Source organism: Ambystoma mexicanum, chromosome 13 (assembly GCF_040938575.1).
Source record: "Ambystoma mexicanum isolate Mex_15411 chromosome 13, UKY_AmexF1_1, whole genome shotgun sequence".
In the NCBI taxonomy this organism is placed as follows: domain Eukaryota; kingdom Metazoa; phylum Chordata; class Amphibia; order Caudata; family Ambystomatidae; genus Ambystoma; species Ambystoma mexicanum.
The window spans coordinates 235,286,098-235,303,285 of NC_090938.1; the positions used below are offsets into that span (position 1 = coordinate 235,286,098).

A 17,188-nucleotide genomic window follows, 5' to 3' on the forward strand; every position below is an offset into this window, starting at 1 on the left:
TTACACTTGGTGAGGGGGCGGGGTTGCCATGAGGTTCTTTTATCCTCGGTACCCCATAAGGAACGCGCAGTAGTAATACAGCATGAAGTCTGCAGCCTGTCCTTCTCCTGTCAGTCTCACTATAATGTGCTGCAATATCAGTTCCCTTTACCCACCTTCCCATCCTGCTACCCACTGTTTGGTACAAACAACCAATATTGATCATAATAACCAAATAAACAATGAGGTGAAACCAGAGATAGGGGAGACATAGATCTAGCATTCACTTCACCAGCCTCCACAAACCCAAGATTCCTGTAAGAACCAGTCGGCACTGCTCCAAATGGATGCGTTGCTAATAAGTGGCATTAGAACACAGGCAAGTTATCACTAAAGTAGCACTATGAGGATTCCAGTTAATTATTCAAGCCTATTTTTTCCCAACCCTGTTCTAGGGGCCCACTCCAGAGGCATTCCTCACGACTGGCAATTTGGAGTGCTTATCCGTTGGTGAAGTCCCATGTTCCTGAGGCACCAAGAGCTGTTCAGCTTTCTTCATTTTTTAGTTGTGCAGGTCTGCTCCAAGTATGTGAACAAAAGAGCAGTAGGGAAGCCCCACCTATAGGGAATCGGCTTCTCATGCAGCCATTCCGTCATTGGTCTTAGATTCTTCCGCTTGGCCAATGTTGACGCAAACAAGTCCTGGTTTAAGGCAATCTTAGCTCCTTCGAAGCTGATCTTTGAGAGTTGGCTGGGTGCATCAGATATTTGTTCCTTGACTGTGTTTAAAAAGGGCCATACTGAGCACATCAGGAACATGGTCTTGGCGTCCCTGGCCAGAGGAGCAAGTCCTATGAGTTCTGTCAGTTAAGATTTCATCATCCGAGAGCTTAAGGAGTGAGCGAAAGATCTTTCACGTAATCTGCCAAAAGTGCATCCTTTATTTGGATAGATATTCTGCTTATCCGTACATTTATGCCGATGGGTGCGATTTTCTGCATCTTCCACTCCGGTCTCAAGAAGGCTGGTGTGGGCCTCCAAGCCTTGATGCAGTGAGCCTAATCGCTGCTATCATAAATAAGATGCTCGCAAAGCATTGTTTCTGCTTCCTGCAGGCGCTTTTCTGATTCTTCCACACGCGTATCCAAGGAGGTGATTGTGTGTCAACTCATGACATGCTACTCGTAATTTCTGCCTTAACTTCAGCCTTAATATGATTTCTCCATATTGCCAGCTGTGAGAAGTTTGGCACCAGCAAAGCAATATGGATAGCTTGTGATGTGTGATCAGGGAAGTGGTGGAGAGTAATATTCCAGCCCGCCAGTGCCCATCCTTCTATAATCAAAATTCTGATCTTATGTTTTCCCCAATGTGGGCACCAAACAAAGGTTCATTCAGCCAATCACCAAGTCTTGCCGCTTGCAGGAGGGTGCCTCCACTAACCCCAGTACAGCGTCTGCACCAGTCGCAGGAGGGGGTCCACCATGATCAGTGGAGTGGTCCAAAGTGGCACCCTAGGCTTGTGTACCTCTCCAGGATATTGGTCATCTGAGAGAGACCACTGTCCCCATTCCTCTGAAATGGAAGCCCAACCCAAGGGTCGGGAGCAGCTCTGTCCCCGAGTTGGAGCTTTGTCGATCTTGCGCAGTATGCCAGCGCACCTTGTCACTCCCAACTGGGATAGGTGCATGATTCAGGGCGTCTGGCGGGAGGCTCTGCCTCTCACCGGAACCTCCCAGTGCAGTTGAAACTCAAGACCAGGATTGTGGGTCAGCGTAACCAGAGGCCCCTGTTGGGAGCGGGGTGCTCTCGTCCCTGTGCGTCGGCGGTCAGGCTGATCTCCCCACAGCCATCACAAATCAGCCGCCGAGGAGCTCGATCCACTCCCCCCCCCCCCCCCCCCCAGACCTCACGCGGCACTCGCACAAACCACGCCAGGGCAGGCAAGTTGAAAAATATCCTGGCTCCGTGCTTTACCAGGCCTTTGTCTCCCCCAATGCTCCGGAGGCCCTCAGGGAGCCAATTTACCAGCAAGCTCACCAAGCCACGACCACTGCCCCCCAACCCCCCCATGCCCCCTCTCCCAGCAATGCCTTCTGCAATCTTGGGTTACAGCTCCATTATGAATGCTGAAAACACTGCTTTTTGGGCAGTAATGTCCAAATTGGGGGATTCCAAAAACTGATCAAAACATTGCTTTAGCCTTTTGACGATCAGCTGGGCTATCGCCTTTATTTTGGTTGCATGCTACTATCTTAGTACAAACTGTCTCTTCGGGCATGTCTCTATTCTGGTGTAATAAGCTCTTTTACATGATCTCTACATGGTTCTTTTAATGGCCAGTCGCTTTGTTTGAACTGTTAGTGGCCCGTATAAGTAACTTTATATCCATCAATAACTTGCAATTCTTTGGGAAACTTCACAAGACCTTCACAGATTTTAGGAAATATTTGCACAGTATCAAATGGAGTAGTGAAGCTCCATGGTGTGAGCAGTTGCTATTGAATTACTTGCCCCAGGAAACGTGTTTTCAAGGGTAGGCTGTAGTATCAGCTCTATGGATGTATTGCTGAAGCCTTCAAAGGTTATAGATGGATTTGTGGTGGGTGAGGTGCCAAACAATAAGTAATCAGCCATGTCTCGTGCAACGCATCAATGGCTGAAAGTGATTTGCGATGTAGAACCTCCCAGTAATCGTATTAGGAGTTGAGACCGGCATGGTATATATAGAGACGCAGACTCAAAAGTAACAGTTTCAAAAACCTTTATTTAATAAAGTTCTGGGGTTGGTGTTATACTTAACTGGCTCTAATTCTAAAGGGATTGTCCCCTCAGTTGATGCTTCCAAGGGCCGTCGAGTAAATCCAAAATCAAAGTGTCTGTGTCCAAACCTATGCTTGCCCTCACTCTTAAATCAAACGTGATAGGAAGGTTTCTTAAAGAAAAATAGTTGTTAAAAAGGAAATGTAATCCACAGCTGGTTTCAGGTAATCCTTCGGTGTAGTTCTGCTAGTTCAAAAATGTATTTCACTTAACGGGGTTGCCCTCTGAGCCTTCCACATAGGGCTCTTGCAGCAAGTCACCAGTTCTAAATGTCCCTGGGTCTTTTGGGGTTGCCTTCCCCAAGCTTCGATCAGTCCGTTCCCTTTTGGCCTCTCGGGGTTCCCTTCCCAAAGCTCAGGCACCTCTGGTTTAAAGTAAATGTTGACTTTGCTAGGATATACCTTCAGGCCTCCTTTCCCCAAGTCTAGGCCTCTCTGGTCTCAAACAAAAGTTCACTTTCTTTAATGGGGCGGTCTCAGGGACTTTTGAAAACGCCTGGCTTTTTGCTCGTTCCCTGCACGACCACTCTGACATCTGGCCCCTCTCTTTACACTTTGAATCACTCCTCCGGCACCTTTCTCCTCTGGTGCCTCTTCCTCTCTGCTCTTCTTCCTTTCCACCTTTCTTTACTTTTCTTTGTGCAACCTTGCATAGTCTTTCCACTTGCCTTGTGCACACTAAAACCTTCTTTCACTCTTTCTGCTGTGCTTGTGCACACTTGCACCTTCTTTCAGGTTGTTCGCACCCTTTTCTTACTTCTATTTACCTTTAAATGTTTTTACTCTGGACTTTGCTTTATTTCTGCGCCGTTAGCGTGCTTTCTCCTTCTTTCTGCTTTCGTTGTTCCTTTCTGTCCTTTTATGCTTTCACTCTTGCTTTCCGCTCTTTGCCGTTTTACAAAATCTTGTCTTTATACCTTTCTGCTCCAACCAGCTGCATGCTCCCAAGTTTCTCTCACTTGTTCGAAACTCACTGGGTAGCGTAGCCGTCTCTCCTGGATGCATTAATTCGAGGTCAGGGTCTCACCACCTGCCCATCAGACAACCTTGGGACCGGCACATGTCCCAAGGGACCGAGCATTCCCTTGAACACTGCTAGCAGGAAACTTGACTGCCTCGTTCCGGCTCCCTGGAGACATGGATCACTAGCCACACTGCAGCCCCTCTCAAACACCGGGTCAGCGTCTCGGCACTCCTTTTCTCCTCTGGATCCACCAGGCCTCTTTTTCCTGCAGCTCTCTGCTCCTTGGCTCCTCTGCCAGTCAGCAGCCCCAGCTCACACTCTGCTTCTGGTAGAACTACCCTTTTTATAATGCAGTTCAGTCAATTGGAGTCAGGTGTGCACAGTTGGAGTAAAGTGCCTGACCTTGCCTGACTCTATTAGTGGGGCGATTTAAAGGTGTTATATTGTAGGCCTCACTTTGTATTCCTATGTTGTTTCTATGGGTAATCCTCATTGTTCTGTTGCCTCTTCCTCGTCCCTGTTGGAAATGGGGATGGGGGGACAGGGCAAGATGGACATAGTTATTTAGGGGCCAAATCATTATCAGGTGATCGATGGAGGGAAAAGGGGAGTCCCCTGGCCTCTGTCTGTATATACCTGGGGTGATTTTACTTCCGATCTGGCTTACACCGGGGGAAGCCAAATAGGTGTTGAGGATAACACTGTTTGTGTCTTATCTGGCCCCCCTCCTTCTATTTTCTATTTATGTCCTTGTCTGTTTTTGTTCTAACACGATACACCTCCTTCTTGGACTAGGGACCCTGGTACCTGAATAGTGCCCAAAAGCTTCCGGGACTTCCTCCTCGCCTGCCGTCCCATTGGAATAATGCGTCTCACCTGGGGTACTTCCACGAGAACTCCCTTACCCAGGTGATCCTCCTTCGGTCGTCCACCTCCAGGATTGGGATCCAAGAGCCCTCCTCTGGACACCTGAATAGAGGATTCTCAGGGTCTACATGGTTGAAAACCCCTAGGGTTCTCAGAGTGGATTGACAATAGTGGATGGTTCACTGAGGGATGACTCTGATCTGCCCACCCTTGTGGAGGCTCTGATGGGGCAGGCGCAGCTATTTGGGAATTTGTTGCCTGATCAGGCACAGGTATCAATATAGCAGGATTTATCTTCTGAAGCTTTTGTTCGGTGGGTGTATGCCTTGAAGTGTAGGATAAAATCTACTGAAACCTGTAACCTTTTCTGTGTCTAGGTACGGCCAAATGTGCTCACTCGGCTTGCAATCCCTTTTTACTGCCCTTGGAAATTTCCATGGGCATTTCAGAGATCTGGCCTTCAGTTTGGAGACCCTTTTAGTGGCCGCTGCGTACCAGGGGAACATTTCCTGCTCCCCTGGTACGCATTTGAGTCTGGGGTCTCCTCTGGGATAAACGATGCCGTAAAGCTCAAGTGTATGTTTGCCAGAACAGCAACATGGTGTCACTTTGCATAAGAGAGTGCCATTTATATAGAAATGTACAAGTCTTGGTTGAATATTTGTTTCCATGTCCTAATCCTGAATATTGAATGCTGCATGAAGAAATAGAACTACACTGCCTCGACCAAAACATTACCCCTTAACCCGACCCCTGCCACAAACCTCCCCTCATCCCCCACACAAACAGCCACTCACACGCATACCTTGTATGCCTACAACTTCCGTCTTGAGGACCACCCGTGCCTGTTGCCCCCTGCGCATGCTTGTGCGTGGCTACGCGAGCATGCATTTGTGCGGGAGGTATTTTTTTTTTAAGGGCGTTTCGGCAAGACTGATTTTGTCTTCTAAATTGACAAATGAAAGCGAAAAAAAAAAAAATTAGTTATTCACTACACAGCGAATACTTTGTATGTAAAGTAATGGGACTTCCACTAGTGGACATTGGCACTTGCTATGACTCTCTCGTTCTTTCTCAGAGGGTAAAACAGGCAGGATTAGCTTATGTGGACATCTATACCATCATTTTCAGTAACCCGCGCTATTGCGTTAAGACACTGCTAGACTTGTCGGAGCTCATGGCTGCCGCTCAGTTACCATGCCCCACAATACAGCGCTGACGCTGTCTGTATTCCTATTACTAGTGTTGGGGCTAGCCCGGGTTAGTAGTGCACTTCAATTATAACTAAAATACTTCAGGGTAGCTGCAGTTCCTGGTGTACTGAGGTGCTGCCCCAGCCTCTTTTTATAAACTATGAAAATAGTGAATTGTATACCAGAAAATCTGTGCTTATCTTTAACACTTGTTAATTTGCAACATCAACATACTGTTGTGCAGCTGTATGATAAATCAGAAACCATAATAGAGTGAAACAAATATTGAATGGTCTCCTTTTCAATGAACATGAATTTCAAATCAAATGCGCCTCAGCCAACGCATGTTTCGACCTCCAGTCTTTATCAAGGCTTGAACATGGGCTTAGAACTTATTAACAGACGTCTATGGTTTCCCTAGTCCATCATGGTTTGATTTAAGTTGCGTGATTTATAGCCTCACTAATGCGGACTCCCAATATCCCCAATTCTCGTTGGGTAGTCCAAATGCACTGTTAATATCAGATGAAGCATATGTTGGGCTCTGGATATAAGGTATTACTAGTTACTGTTCTAAGCTCGTGTTAAATATTTCAATGTCTATATTCCAATATCTGTTAAGGGATGGGTATGAATGCAGTTGAGGGTTCGGCCGCATGCCACAAAATCCATTGGATCTTGGATGCTTCTAATGGATGTCCCTGTTGGTGTGCTTCCAAAATTTAGTAATTGCATTTGTTACACGCTCAGACCCTTGGGTATCACGGCAAGGTCACAGACCTCTTAATAAAGCATACAGTACAAAAGCCGTTATGGCGCGATTACATTATGGAAATAAGGTATTACAGTAATAAACAGTTGTTTACCAAGCGAAGCACAGTGTGGGCTATATATTTACAAACATAGGGGCATATGCCGGAGCAGATTTAATGTAGGTTGAATAGTCTAGTTTTTAGCATTTTTTTTAATCGAGTTTCCTCTTTTTTATGGCTATTGGAAGGGTGTTCCAATGTTTGGGAGCTAGGTATTTGAAGCTGCTGCCCCCTGCTCGAGTATTTTTGTATCGGGGTATAGTTAAGAGTGCTTGGGTATTTGATCTTAGTGATCTGACTTCTTTTTTAGTAATCATATGGTTAAGGTAGATGGGGGCGTTTTTGTGGAGGCATTTAAAGGTGATGCACAGTGTTTTGAAGATAATTCTGGACTTAATGGGTAGCCAGTTTTGTTCTCTTCTGATATTGGTGATGTGATCAGTTTTTCTAATTCCAACAGCTGCTCTCAAGGCTTTATTTTGTATGAGTTGTAGTTTGTTGAGGTTTGAGATGGAGGTGCCCAGTAGTAGGACATTGCAGTAGTCGAGCCGTGATAGGATCAGGGATCTGGCTAGTGTGATACAGTTGAATGGGGTCAGGAATTGGCAGCTGAGGGATATGAGTTTAGAGGTATAGGAAGTGGATGAAGATGGGGAATTGATGTGTTTTGACATGGTTAGGTTAGAATCAAGATATACTCCTAAAGTTTTGATGTCTTTTAGTACAGGTATTAGGGTGCCCTCAATATTAATAGCAGAGTAATCTGGGTGCAGGGCTCTTATTTTGGATTGGGGGCCCACAATGAGAATTTGTTTTCTCATTGTTGAGGCAAAGGCTGTTTAAGGCCATCCAATTTTGAATTATGGCATAGATGTTGTTGATGGTCATCGTGTCTTGGGTGTAGTTCCCTGAGAGTGTGATGAGGATCTGAGTGTCCTCTGCAAAATTGGTATAGATGACACCCGTATCATCCAGGGCTGAGAAGAGGAGTTTAGTATATGCGTTGTAGAGTGTGGGTGATAGGCATGAACCTTGAGGTACGCCAATGGGAACTGGTGGATCAGCGGCTTCTTTGCCTATGGACACCCTGGAAGTCCTCTCCGCAAGAAAGGATTTGATCCACGTGGTGGTGTCCGAGGAGAAGTTGAAGTCTCTAGCTAGGGTGGCGCAGAATTTGATATGGTACACCAGATCAAACGCGGCTGATAAGTCTAGTAAGAGGAGGATGCAGAGTTTTCCTGAGTCTATGATGGTATCCATTTGGATTTTAAGATCCAAGAGGGCAGTTTCTGTACTGTGGTTGGGGCGGAAGCTGGATTGTCTGGTGCCAAGGAGTTGGTTCTGTTCCAAATGGGATTGGACTTGATTGTAAGCTATTTTATCCAGAATTTTGAGTAAAAACGGCACTGTTATTATTCTGTAATTAGTGGGCACTGTGGGGTCGAGGCTAGTTTTATTTTATTTATTTTTTTTATATAGGCGGGGTGTGACCCAGGCTTCCTTGATGCTGGCTGGAACTAAGTTGGCATTAAAGGAGGCGTTGACAAATTTGGTTATGATGGTGGTCAGTGTGAGGGCACAGGATTTGACTATTTTGGCTGGGATAGTCACCTTTGCAGTTAGACGCTTTAAGCTTGGCTATAGTATTGAGCATTAAGTCTTGTGATACCGGAGTGAAGTGGAATATGGGGTTGTTGCTCTAGTTAAGAGTGAGTGGGTGCATATCAGTAATGTTTTTTTTGGCTAGTAGTTGTTTTTTGGTTATTTTGCAGTAGGTTGATTTTGGCAGCTAGCGCATCTTGTATAGTGGTGCACCATTCTTTGCTGGTATTGATTGATATTTTATTTCTATCGCGCTCGTACACAAGTGTTTCAGAGCGCGACAAGGCAAGGGAGGGGAACGGGGGATAACAAAACGGCGATATTACTAGGCCCAGTGACATTGAGAACGCGCAAGTGCATGGAAGAGGGGGGAGGGGAAAAGCGCATGGAAGGGGGAGAAGCGGAAAGTGCGAAGCTGAGGAGAAACAGATAAATAATAATAAATAAATAATAAAGGCAGCAAACAGTGGTAATGCAGCCAGCAATTTGCAAGTGCTAGGTTTAAGACAGCAGACATGGTAGGTCTGATAAGTGCAGGAAGAAAAACGGGGAGGGGTGCAAGTGGTGGCACGGAGGCAGTGCTGGAGGGTGGCCGGATGAGCAAGTACCTGGGCCCGAAGGACAGAGGGTGGCCAGGTGCACGGTGCCAAGAGAACAGATCAGCAGGGGAGAGGGGGAGCGAAGGCAGAAGAAAAGAGGAAGGTCTTGGAAGTGCTTCCGGAACCCGAGATGGTTCTCCAAGTTTTAGAGTGGCAGGGAGGCTGTTCCAGAGGGAGGCCCCAGCCAAAGACTGAGATCTACCGCCAGCTCGTTTCTTAGAAAAACGACTGACCCTGAGGGAGTTGGAGGACCTCAGAGGGGAGGTATTTGCGGAGGGATAGCTGAAGGTATTTTGGACCCAGGCCGCAGAAAGCCTTGTGGACAATGCAGAGGGTTTTGAATTTAAGCCTTGCATCCGCTGGGAGCCAGAGGAGAGATTTCAGAGCTGGAGAGATACGATCCCAGGGCTTGAGGCCAAGGACAAGTCTTGCAGTCCTGTTCTGGATTAGTTGGAGAGTGCGGAGAGTAGAGGCAGGTAGATTTAGAAAGAGGCTGTTACAATAGTCCAAGCTAGAGAGAACCAGAGCTTGGGATACCATGAGCTTCTGGGGGAAGGAGAGGAAAGGCAGAGTACCTCTGAGGATGTGCAGTCGGAAATTAAACTTTTTAGAGACCTCAGAGATGTGGGCAGAGAAGGAAAGGTTGGAGTCAAAGATGACCCAGAGGTCCTTAGCCCCGCAGGTGGGGGGTAGGAGGAGGGCCAAGGGAGGTTGGCCAGAGAGTGAGGGGAAAGGATGGTGAAGGTGATGGGGCTGGTGGCTGGAACTGGGTTTTCCAATTCTTTTAGTGTTGAAAATAATTCTTTTGAATCAGAAGCAGCATTGTTAATCCGGGCATTAAAGGCATTTGCTTTATGGCTACGAATGGCTTTTTCATAGGTTCCGTTTGCCTCCAGAAAGGCTGATACAATTGAAAATGACTTGGGATCTGAGGTGACTAGGGGTAAAAGAAATGTTCTTCATGAAAGCTGCTCTTGTCGTGGCATATGGTCTGTGGCTAGACAAATTAATCTTGTTTGGAACGAGTGGACAGAGAGATGACAAACGTTCAGTCAATTTGTATTCTTGGTCACCAGGCCTGTGTGACAATCCTCTCGTGGTTAGAACGTTGTCTGAACTTGTGGGTTGGGTAGGACTATGTTGTGTGGTTTGTTTTTTTTTTTTTTTTTTTTTTTTTGTGCAAGGATTTTTTTATTCAGGACCCTTCTAGAGAAGAATAGCTCAAACAATTATTATAACCCAGCATTAACTGTACTGCATGGCCAGACAAGCTCGACTGTCCAAAGGCGGAGGTATAGCAGTATTTGCCAAAGACAGCCGCTCCATTAGAAAGATGGAGAAAACCATGAACAACAGTGACCATCTCTAAATCAAAATCAACCTCTCTCCCCACCGCACTATTACGATTCACCTTATCTATCGTCCACCAGGCCCCCCAGGTGACTTCCAGGCCTCCCTCACCCACCTTCTCTCTGACAATCTCAAAAAACCTTGAAAAGCCATCCTCCTCGGGGACATTAACCTAGGTCTCTATGACTCCAAGGACCCAGCAGCCAAATCACTCAACTCCACCCTTGAGACTCTAGAGCTCAGGAACACTATCACTGACCCCACCCACACCTTAGGCAGAACCTTGGACTGGATTAACCAGCATAACTGCCCACTCGCCATCACTGGCAATATCCCACCCCATGGTCCGACCACCACATTATCTCATTTAGCATCCCCACCTCCAGCTCCTTCTCACCCCAGCCCCTGCCACCAGCCCTTGCAAGAAGCTCCCGCCAACTCACCAAAGAAAGACTACGGCCCTTCCTCCAGGGCCCAGCTTTCAGACCACCTTTCTCTTCTGACCCTGAAACCCTTGCGCTAGCCTACGATGTGGCCATCAAAGCAGCGGTCAACTCCATAGCCCCGCTCAAACCCCGCAAACCCATACCCACTACCCATTCCAATACTTGGTTCACCCTGACCTCCTCATACTCCATACCGAAAAACGGGCTGCACTCTCACAGTGGCAAACCTCCCACTCTGACAAAGACAAACTGAACTTCAAAGCCTGCTCAAACAAATACAAAAAGGCAATCACCCAAGCAAAGGCTAAATCCTTTGAAACCAGAATCTCAGAAGCCAATTCCAATACAAAATAAATCTTCGCTATCTTCACAGAGCTAGAGACTCCCACACCTGGCCCCCAGAATTTCACGAATGATAGTCTGTTGTGATGAAATTCAAACAGCGATGCGTAACCAGCTGAGCTCTCTCCAAACCAAAATATGATCCACAAAACAAATGCTCCCCAAAACGCCCACTCTCACCCCCCCCACCCCTCCTCCTTGGACCCCCCCCCCACCGCTCCCCCAACTTTCTCATTCAAAGCCTTACAGGAACAAGACATCATCAACCTTATGAGGACCATCAAACCCTCCAATTGCAAAGGTGACGCTTGCCCGGGCACCGTTATCAAGGACTGTGCCGAAACCCTAGCACCATTCCTGACCGCCTTTTTTTAATGCTTCCTTTGCTACAGGGAAAGTCCCTTCCTGCCTGAAAGAAGCTTGGGTCCGCCCCCTCTTAAAAAAACCTACTCTTGACCCTACCTCTCCTAACAACTACAGGCCCATCACCACTGTCCCATTCCTACTCAAGATACTGGACCAAGCAGCTTACCTGCAGGTTCAACACTTCATTGAAGAAAACAAACTCCTAGGACTACGCCAATCTGGTTTTCGCCCTAGACACGGGACTGAAACTGCCCTACTGGATCTAAAAAACCAGATGGACGATGCCAGAGACCTAGGCAAATCAGCACTGCTCCTACTCCTTGACCTCTCTGCGGCATTAGACCTCGTAGACCATCAGGTCCTATGCCACCATTTCTCCTCCACTGCCTGATTTCCCCCCCTCCCCCTCCCCCCCCCCCCCCCCCCCTCCCTCCCCACCTCCAACGGCACAGCTTGGATCACCTCCTTCTTACACAACAGGACTATGCAAGTATTCTCTGACCTTGCTTCTGCCTCACCCACCATCATGCTTTGTGGAGTGCCCCAAGGATCTTGCCCCCGCTCTACAACATCTTTACTCGTCCCCTCTTCCTCATCCTTGATGCAATGGGTATCTCCTACACCAACTACGCTGATACGCAGATCCTCCTCACACTCACTGGTAACTACGACACAGACTCCACGGCTCTCAATAACATTTACAACACCATCCAAGCATGGATGGCAGACAACGGACTATGCCTCAACTCGGACAAGACCGAACTCCTCCTTGTAGGATTCCCGGACACGCTAAATAATCTTGACTCTCATTTCAGCCACTCCACCATGTACTCATCAAAATTCCAGTCTCGGACTCGAGGGGGGGGGGTGGGGAGGGGTAAACCCTTGGAGTTTACCTAGATTCCAACCTATCCATGGACAGAAAAATCAATGAAATTGCTTCCTCTGCAGCCTATCATGCCAAACTAATTAACGCAGCTGGACCCTTTCTCTCCAAAGAGAACTGCACCAACATAGCTAGAGCCATCACTGGCTCTATACTAGACTATTGCAACGTTCTATTCCTAGGTACTTCCTCACAAAACCTGGAAAGACTCCAAGTCATCCAGAACAATGCCAGAACAATGCGCTACGTGCAGCCCAAGGCATCTCCAAGAGAGAACACACCTCGGCGGCCAGGAAATCTGCTCACTGGCTCCCAATAAAGGAAAGGATCCTATTCAAAACTTTGACACTGACACACAAGTGCAACCATCTCACTGCACCCGACTGACTCTCACAAAGAATCCACCCAGCCACCTCCACAAGACCAACCAGATCACCCTATGGCAAAATGCTTTGTGTGCCCTTAGTAAAAAGAACCAGAGCAAGTGGCTCCAGCTTCCCCCTACCTTGCACCCTCACATTGGAATGCCCTACGTACTACCCTACTGGGCGAGGCTTCCCTCACTTCTTTCTGCAAGGCCATGAAAACTGTTCTTTGCATAAGGTGTAACCTTCAACCATACCTCGCGTTGCACACCAATGTATCTATGTACTAACCTGCAAATGTTTTTACCAACTGTACCACCCCTGTAAGTAACAGCGCCTCAGTGCCCTTGGGCTGTTTGGGCGCTATATAAATGTAATAAATAAATAAAGATGCTTTCTCTACTGACACACAGGCCTGATGTGTTTTTTTTTCTTTTAAGTGCTCTTTCTGACTGTACCAGATTAAGTTACCAGAGACCAAATAAACCATTCTGAACTTAAATATTTACCAAACTGTCTTCTGAAAATTGCTGGCTCAGTTTTCAGTTTGACGAAGGCTTCTTGTCCCATGAGCGCTTCCCTTAGCAAGATCCCCCATTGAGACAAAGTCTCTTACCTTCAGTCAGCCTGGGGTGTCGCCGTGGGGCTTGTCCTTGATTCCTATAGGGGCACCCTTTTGTCATGGATTCCAAGGCTAAAGGCTCACAAAGTGTAGTGGAAAACCAACGCGGACCTCTATTCTTGAATGAGGTTTCTTCAGTAAAGCTTGAATAGCAGCAATGCAGGTTGAAGACAGAAATGGACAACACCCAGGCAATACAAGATTGTGACTCCGCCCCTTCACAAGAATGTATAGGTTTTCGGTACATTGACTTCCATAGGATTGGAAGATTGTGTGACTTCATACATCTTCCCAATAAGCAGAATGTTCTATGTGAAGCCATGCACACCTAGACTCCCAAAGTCTCTTCCCCAGTCTTCAAGGAGTGACCAGCACAGAGACATGCGCTATTAATATTCACATTGTCTGGAGTAGTTTGTTTGGAAAAAACGTTTTGTTAAACACTGATACATGGCAATGTATGTCTTTATATAATTAACCTTGTTTGGCTAGTACAACACAAAACATGGTAGAAAATGCATCATCATTTGCCAAGTTTCATCTCTCCAGCCTAATTGAAAGCTTCAAATTGGAGTCCATATGAGGCGTAGTACTAAATGTAGATGCCTAATCTCGCTCAAATCAATATGCAAATTCGACTTCATTTAGATTCTCTTTAAAATTTCATTTTCCATCAATATTCTTTGAGATTAATTGGCAGATCTGTTTTTTTTTCCTGCATTGCCTTTTAGTTACAATTTTTGTAATATGGTAATTATCAGCCTCTGTTAGGCACTGGATAGTTATTGAATTATATTTCCCAATTTTTGTAAACCATCTATTTTACTTCGAGTCCCTATATACCATTTTCCACTATCTTTGAGAGGGCTCTGCTCTTATTAGCGAAGCATCCTTGTTCAGCAGGACTTACTGCAGTGTCAGTTCACTAGAGCCAGAATACCCGTCGGGTTTATCTCTGTCCTATTGAGGGCCTAAGCGTTATGGCCTTCTCTAAAACTTCCTAGATGTCCTAGCAGTGTAGTTTAATTGAGCTGGTGCCCTTTTATTCTCCAGGTAACTCTCTAAAGCTTTCCGCACTCTCCACTCTTGTGTGCCCACTGGTGGGCTTTTGGTCCTGTGACCCTCCCTCTACTGCACCTGCCCATTCTCCTGTAGCCAGGCTATGGTTTCTGGGATGGGTTGGATCTAATTCGGCTCCTGAATGGGGAATACTAGTCCATTTCTATTTGAGCAACCAGTTTGTTCCTACTGTTCTAGACTGTAGTGTTGTGCATTGTGGTACTTGTTGTTTTACTCCATGTTGCAGCTTCCCATGAACTATTATCCATCCGTGGGGGCCTGAGGACTCTGGTGCATTCTTGCTGCTGTAGTCTCTCTAGAACCACTGAGAAGAGAGAGACCTCGCCAGGACAGAGAATGATGGGCTGGTTGGGTGTCTGAGAAAGGCGCACCAATTTGCATAGACTGGTCTAGGCATACCCCCTCAATACCTTCACACCACCTAATGGAGTGTCTGGATCTGTCATTTTCCTGGTAGACTGCCTTCCCAGGTTGGGGGTCGGTGGATGTGAGATCCTTGGTCGCTCTTGACAACATGGTAAGACCCATGACCCGGTCACACTTTGTGAAATGGATACAATTTTTAATGCAAGCCATATGTGTGGCAGTAAACTGTATGTAACGGCTGTAACCCAGCATGCGACCCGGTCACTCATTGTTTGCGTGATGTTTGAAAAATAACAGTACAGTGTGTTAAGTATATATAATGATGCTCATAATATATTTCTTTGTTATAATGTGCCACATATATTCGGAGTGTTAAAACTGAATTTCTATGGAAACCGCTCTTGTAAGATTGGTCATGATTTGCCTTGACCTTTATTGAACCATATATAGACAATGGACTGGTGGAGGATCTGGAATTGGTAAGTGCCATTGGTGATCATCATACCTTTGTCAATCTGCCTTATGTGTGCAAGAATGTTAATTCAGTCTGTTCCAATTGGAATTATTCAGTCGAAATATGCAGTAATAATGGCCTTGCAGTGTGTAACCGCGTAGCTGAATACATAAATTGTAAAGAGATTTGGAAGAATTACTTTGAACACCTGAGCAGGCTGTAGCCTCTAATTTGTGTGCCATGGGCAGTTTGAGTTCATGTACCACCTCTCCAATTGTTTTTTTAAAATGTATTTTATTTTTTATTCCCGTTTTCAGAGTTTGGCGTTCACTTGGCGGAGCTTACTGTTGACCCCCAGGGAGCTCTAGCAATTCGACAGGTGAGTCTATGCAAGGTTTACTTGACTTTTGTGTAGATTTACATTCCCTCCATCAACATCTTCTGAACGTCTTCAAATCCTTGTAATAAATCTAGCATGATTGTCATTGTATGCTAGTAGTTGTGTGATTTCATATGTCTTGCTGGACATCAGAAAAATTGACTTGTTGATAAAAGAAGGTTGTGAATTATAGTTTCAGAATAACTCAGTCGGGAAATTGGCGCACAGTATATGTGGAGTGAATTAAGTCGAGCAAATCAATTGCTGAGAGTAAATACTAGTTTGCTTTTTGGAGTTGGTGGGGTGATGTGTCCTTATTATTTTACTTCATTTATTGATGGCAAGGATTGACTTTGAACCGGAGTTCATACTTTTAAATGCTATGCATAAGCGCATTATTGCATTACTAGTCTATTTGTTGATGGTGTGTAGGCACCAGAATTTGAACATGGCATATGTTTGGACATTTTACCACAGCCTCCTGTTGAGGGGGTGTCAACAGACCTATCTTCAGTGGGGAACAGGGTTGTCTACCAAGTTAACAGAAACACTCAATTGGTATCACAGCGTCACAGTCCGGCTTCACTTTTGGGGTGGACTATTACAATAAAACGCACCGCAAAATATACTTTTAATATAAATGTACATTTTAGTATTGCAGTATGATTAAAAATAGTTTAAGTGCAAGCAGCAGAAACCACAATGTAGTAGTATATAAGACAAAAGTAAAGTATCAGGCATGCCTTCTATTCACTCTGGATTATAAAATACAGGAGTTGCTGGCCAGGTCAGTTGGCAGACGTCAAGTGGAGATGGGGACCCCTCGCAGCCTGTGGTGGGAGTCTTAACTGGGCAGGAGCTAGAGCCAGTCCTACCCCAGAGAGTGAATGTAGCATTCAGAAGAGCTCCATCACTGTCCCTTCTTGTAGTGCCAGTTTGTCAGGATTCTGTAGGGTCGGCACCTTTCCTGTTGATTTGGGCCGTCGAAAAAAGGAACTACAATCCCCATTAAGAAACGCCATATAGGACTATAACGGGTGACTGCATCACGTTCTGTCACTCTTCCAGCAGCAGGAACCGCTGCACCACTCTTTCTACATAAACTGTAGTGCTCTGAGGCTCCGGCCCTCCTAAACAGCTTGCAGTGAGTAGGCCTTTGTTGCCTTGTGTGGTTTTGCATTTTACCATTCCTTCTGATATCCTGTTTACCTACCCTTGCTCTTCTCTGCGACATCTGCTCCCAATTGCCCCTTGACGTGTTTTGCTGCTGTGCTGGACTACTTACTTGGTACTGTGACACTTGGCTTACCTACTGGATTAATTATTGTGCCTTCCTATTGAACTGCTTACCTGGTGCACTGAACTTGTGCCGTTCGGGTTAGTCCCTGAACCTTTTGCATTGAGTGTTCTTTATCAACTAGCATTGGGGCGGGTATCCTGGTCTATGGACTGACTACTCGGCAGGAGAAATGTACAGGTATAGGTTCAACGTACTTTGCACACCTTATCCAGGTAGGATAGAATAACTGGGCATTGTGAATGGGAAGAAGTTTGTATATTTACAGTCTTGTTATCTTGTTTTCTTTGCAGCTGGTTGTGAGTGTTCTCCTGCCTTTTTGTCTGAGCCCATGGCATAGTGGTGGTTTCATTTCCTGTCCACAGGCTGTGCTTTCAGGAGAAAAGTCTCCCTCAGA

At 46.1% G+C, this 17,188-nt stretch overlaps 1 protein-coding gene across 1 annotated transcript in view; it reads left to right on the top strand.

The window, feature by feature from the left end:
• IPO9 (importin 9) overlaps positions 1-17,188 on the top strand; it is a 904,513-nt gene that overhangs the window by 91,923 nt on the left and 795,402 nt on the right. Inside the window, exon 2 of the mRNA XM_069633697.1 lies at positions 15,433-15,494. Coding sequence (XP_069489798.1) covers positions 15,433-15,494 — 62 coding nt within the window. The remainder of the gene's footprint in view (positions 1-15,432; positions 15,495-17,188) is intronic.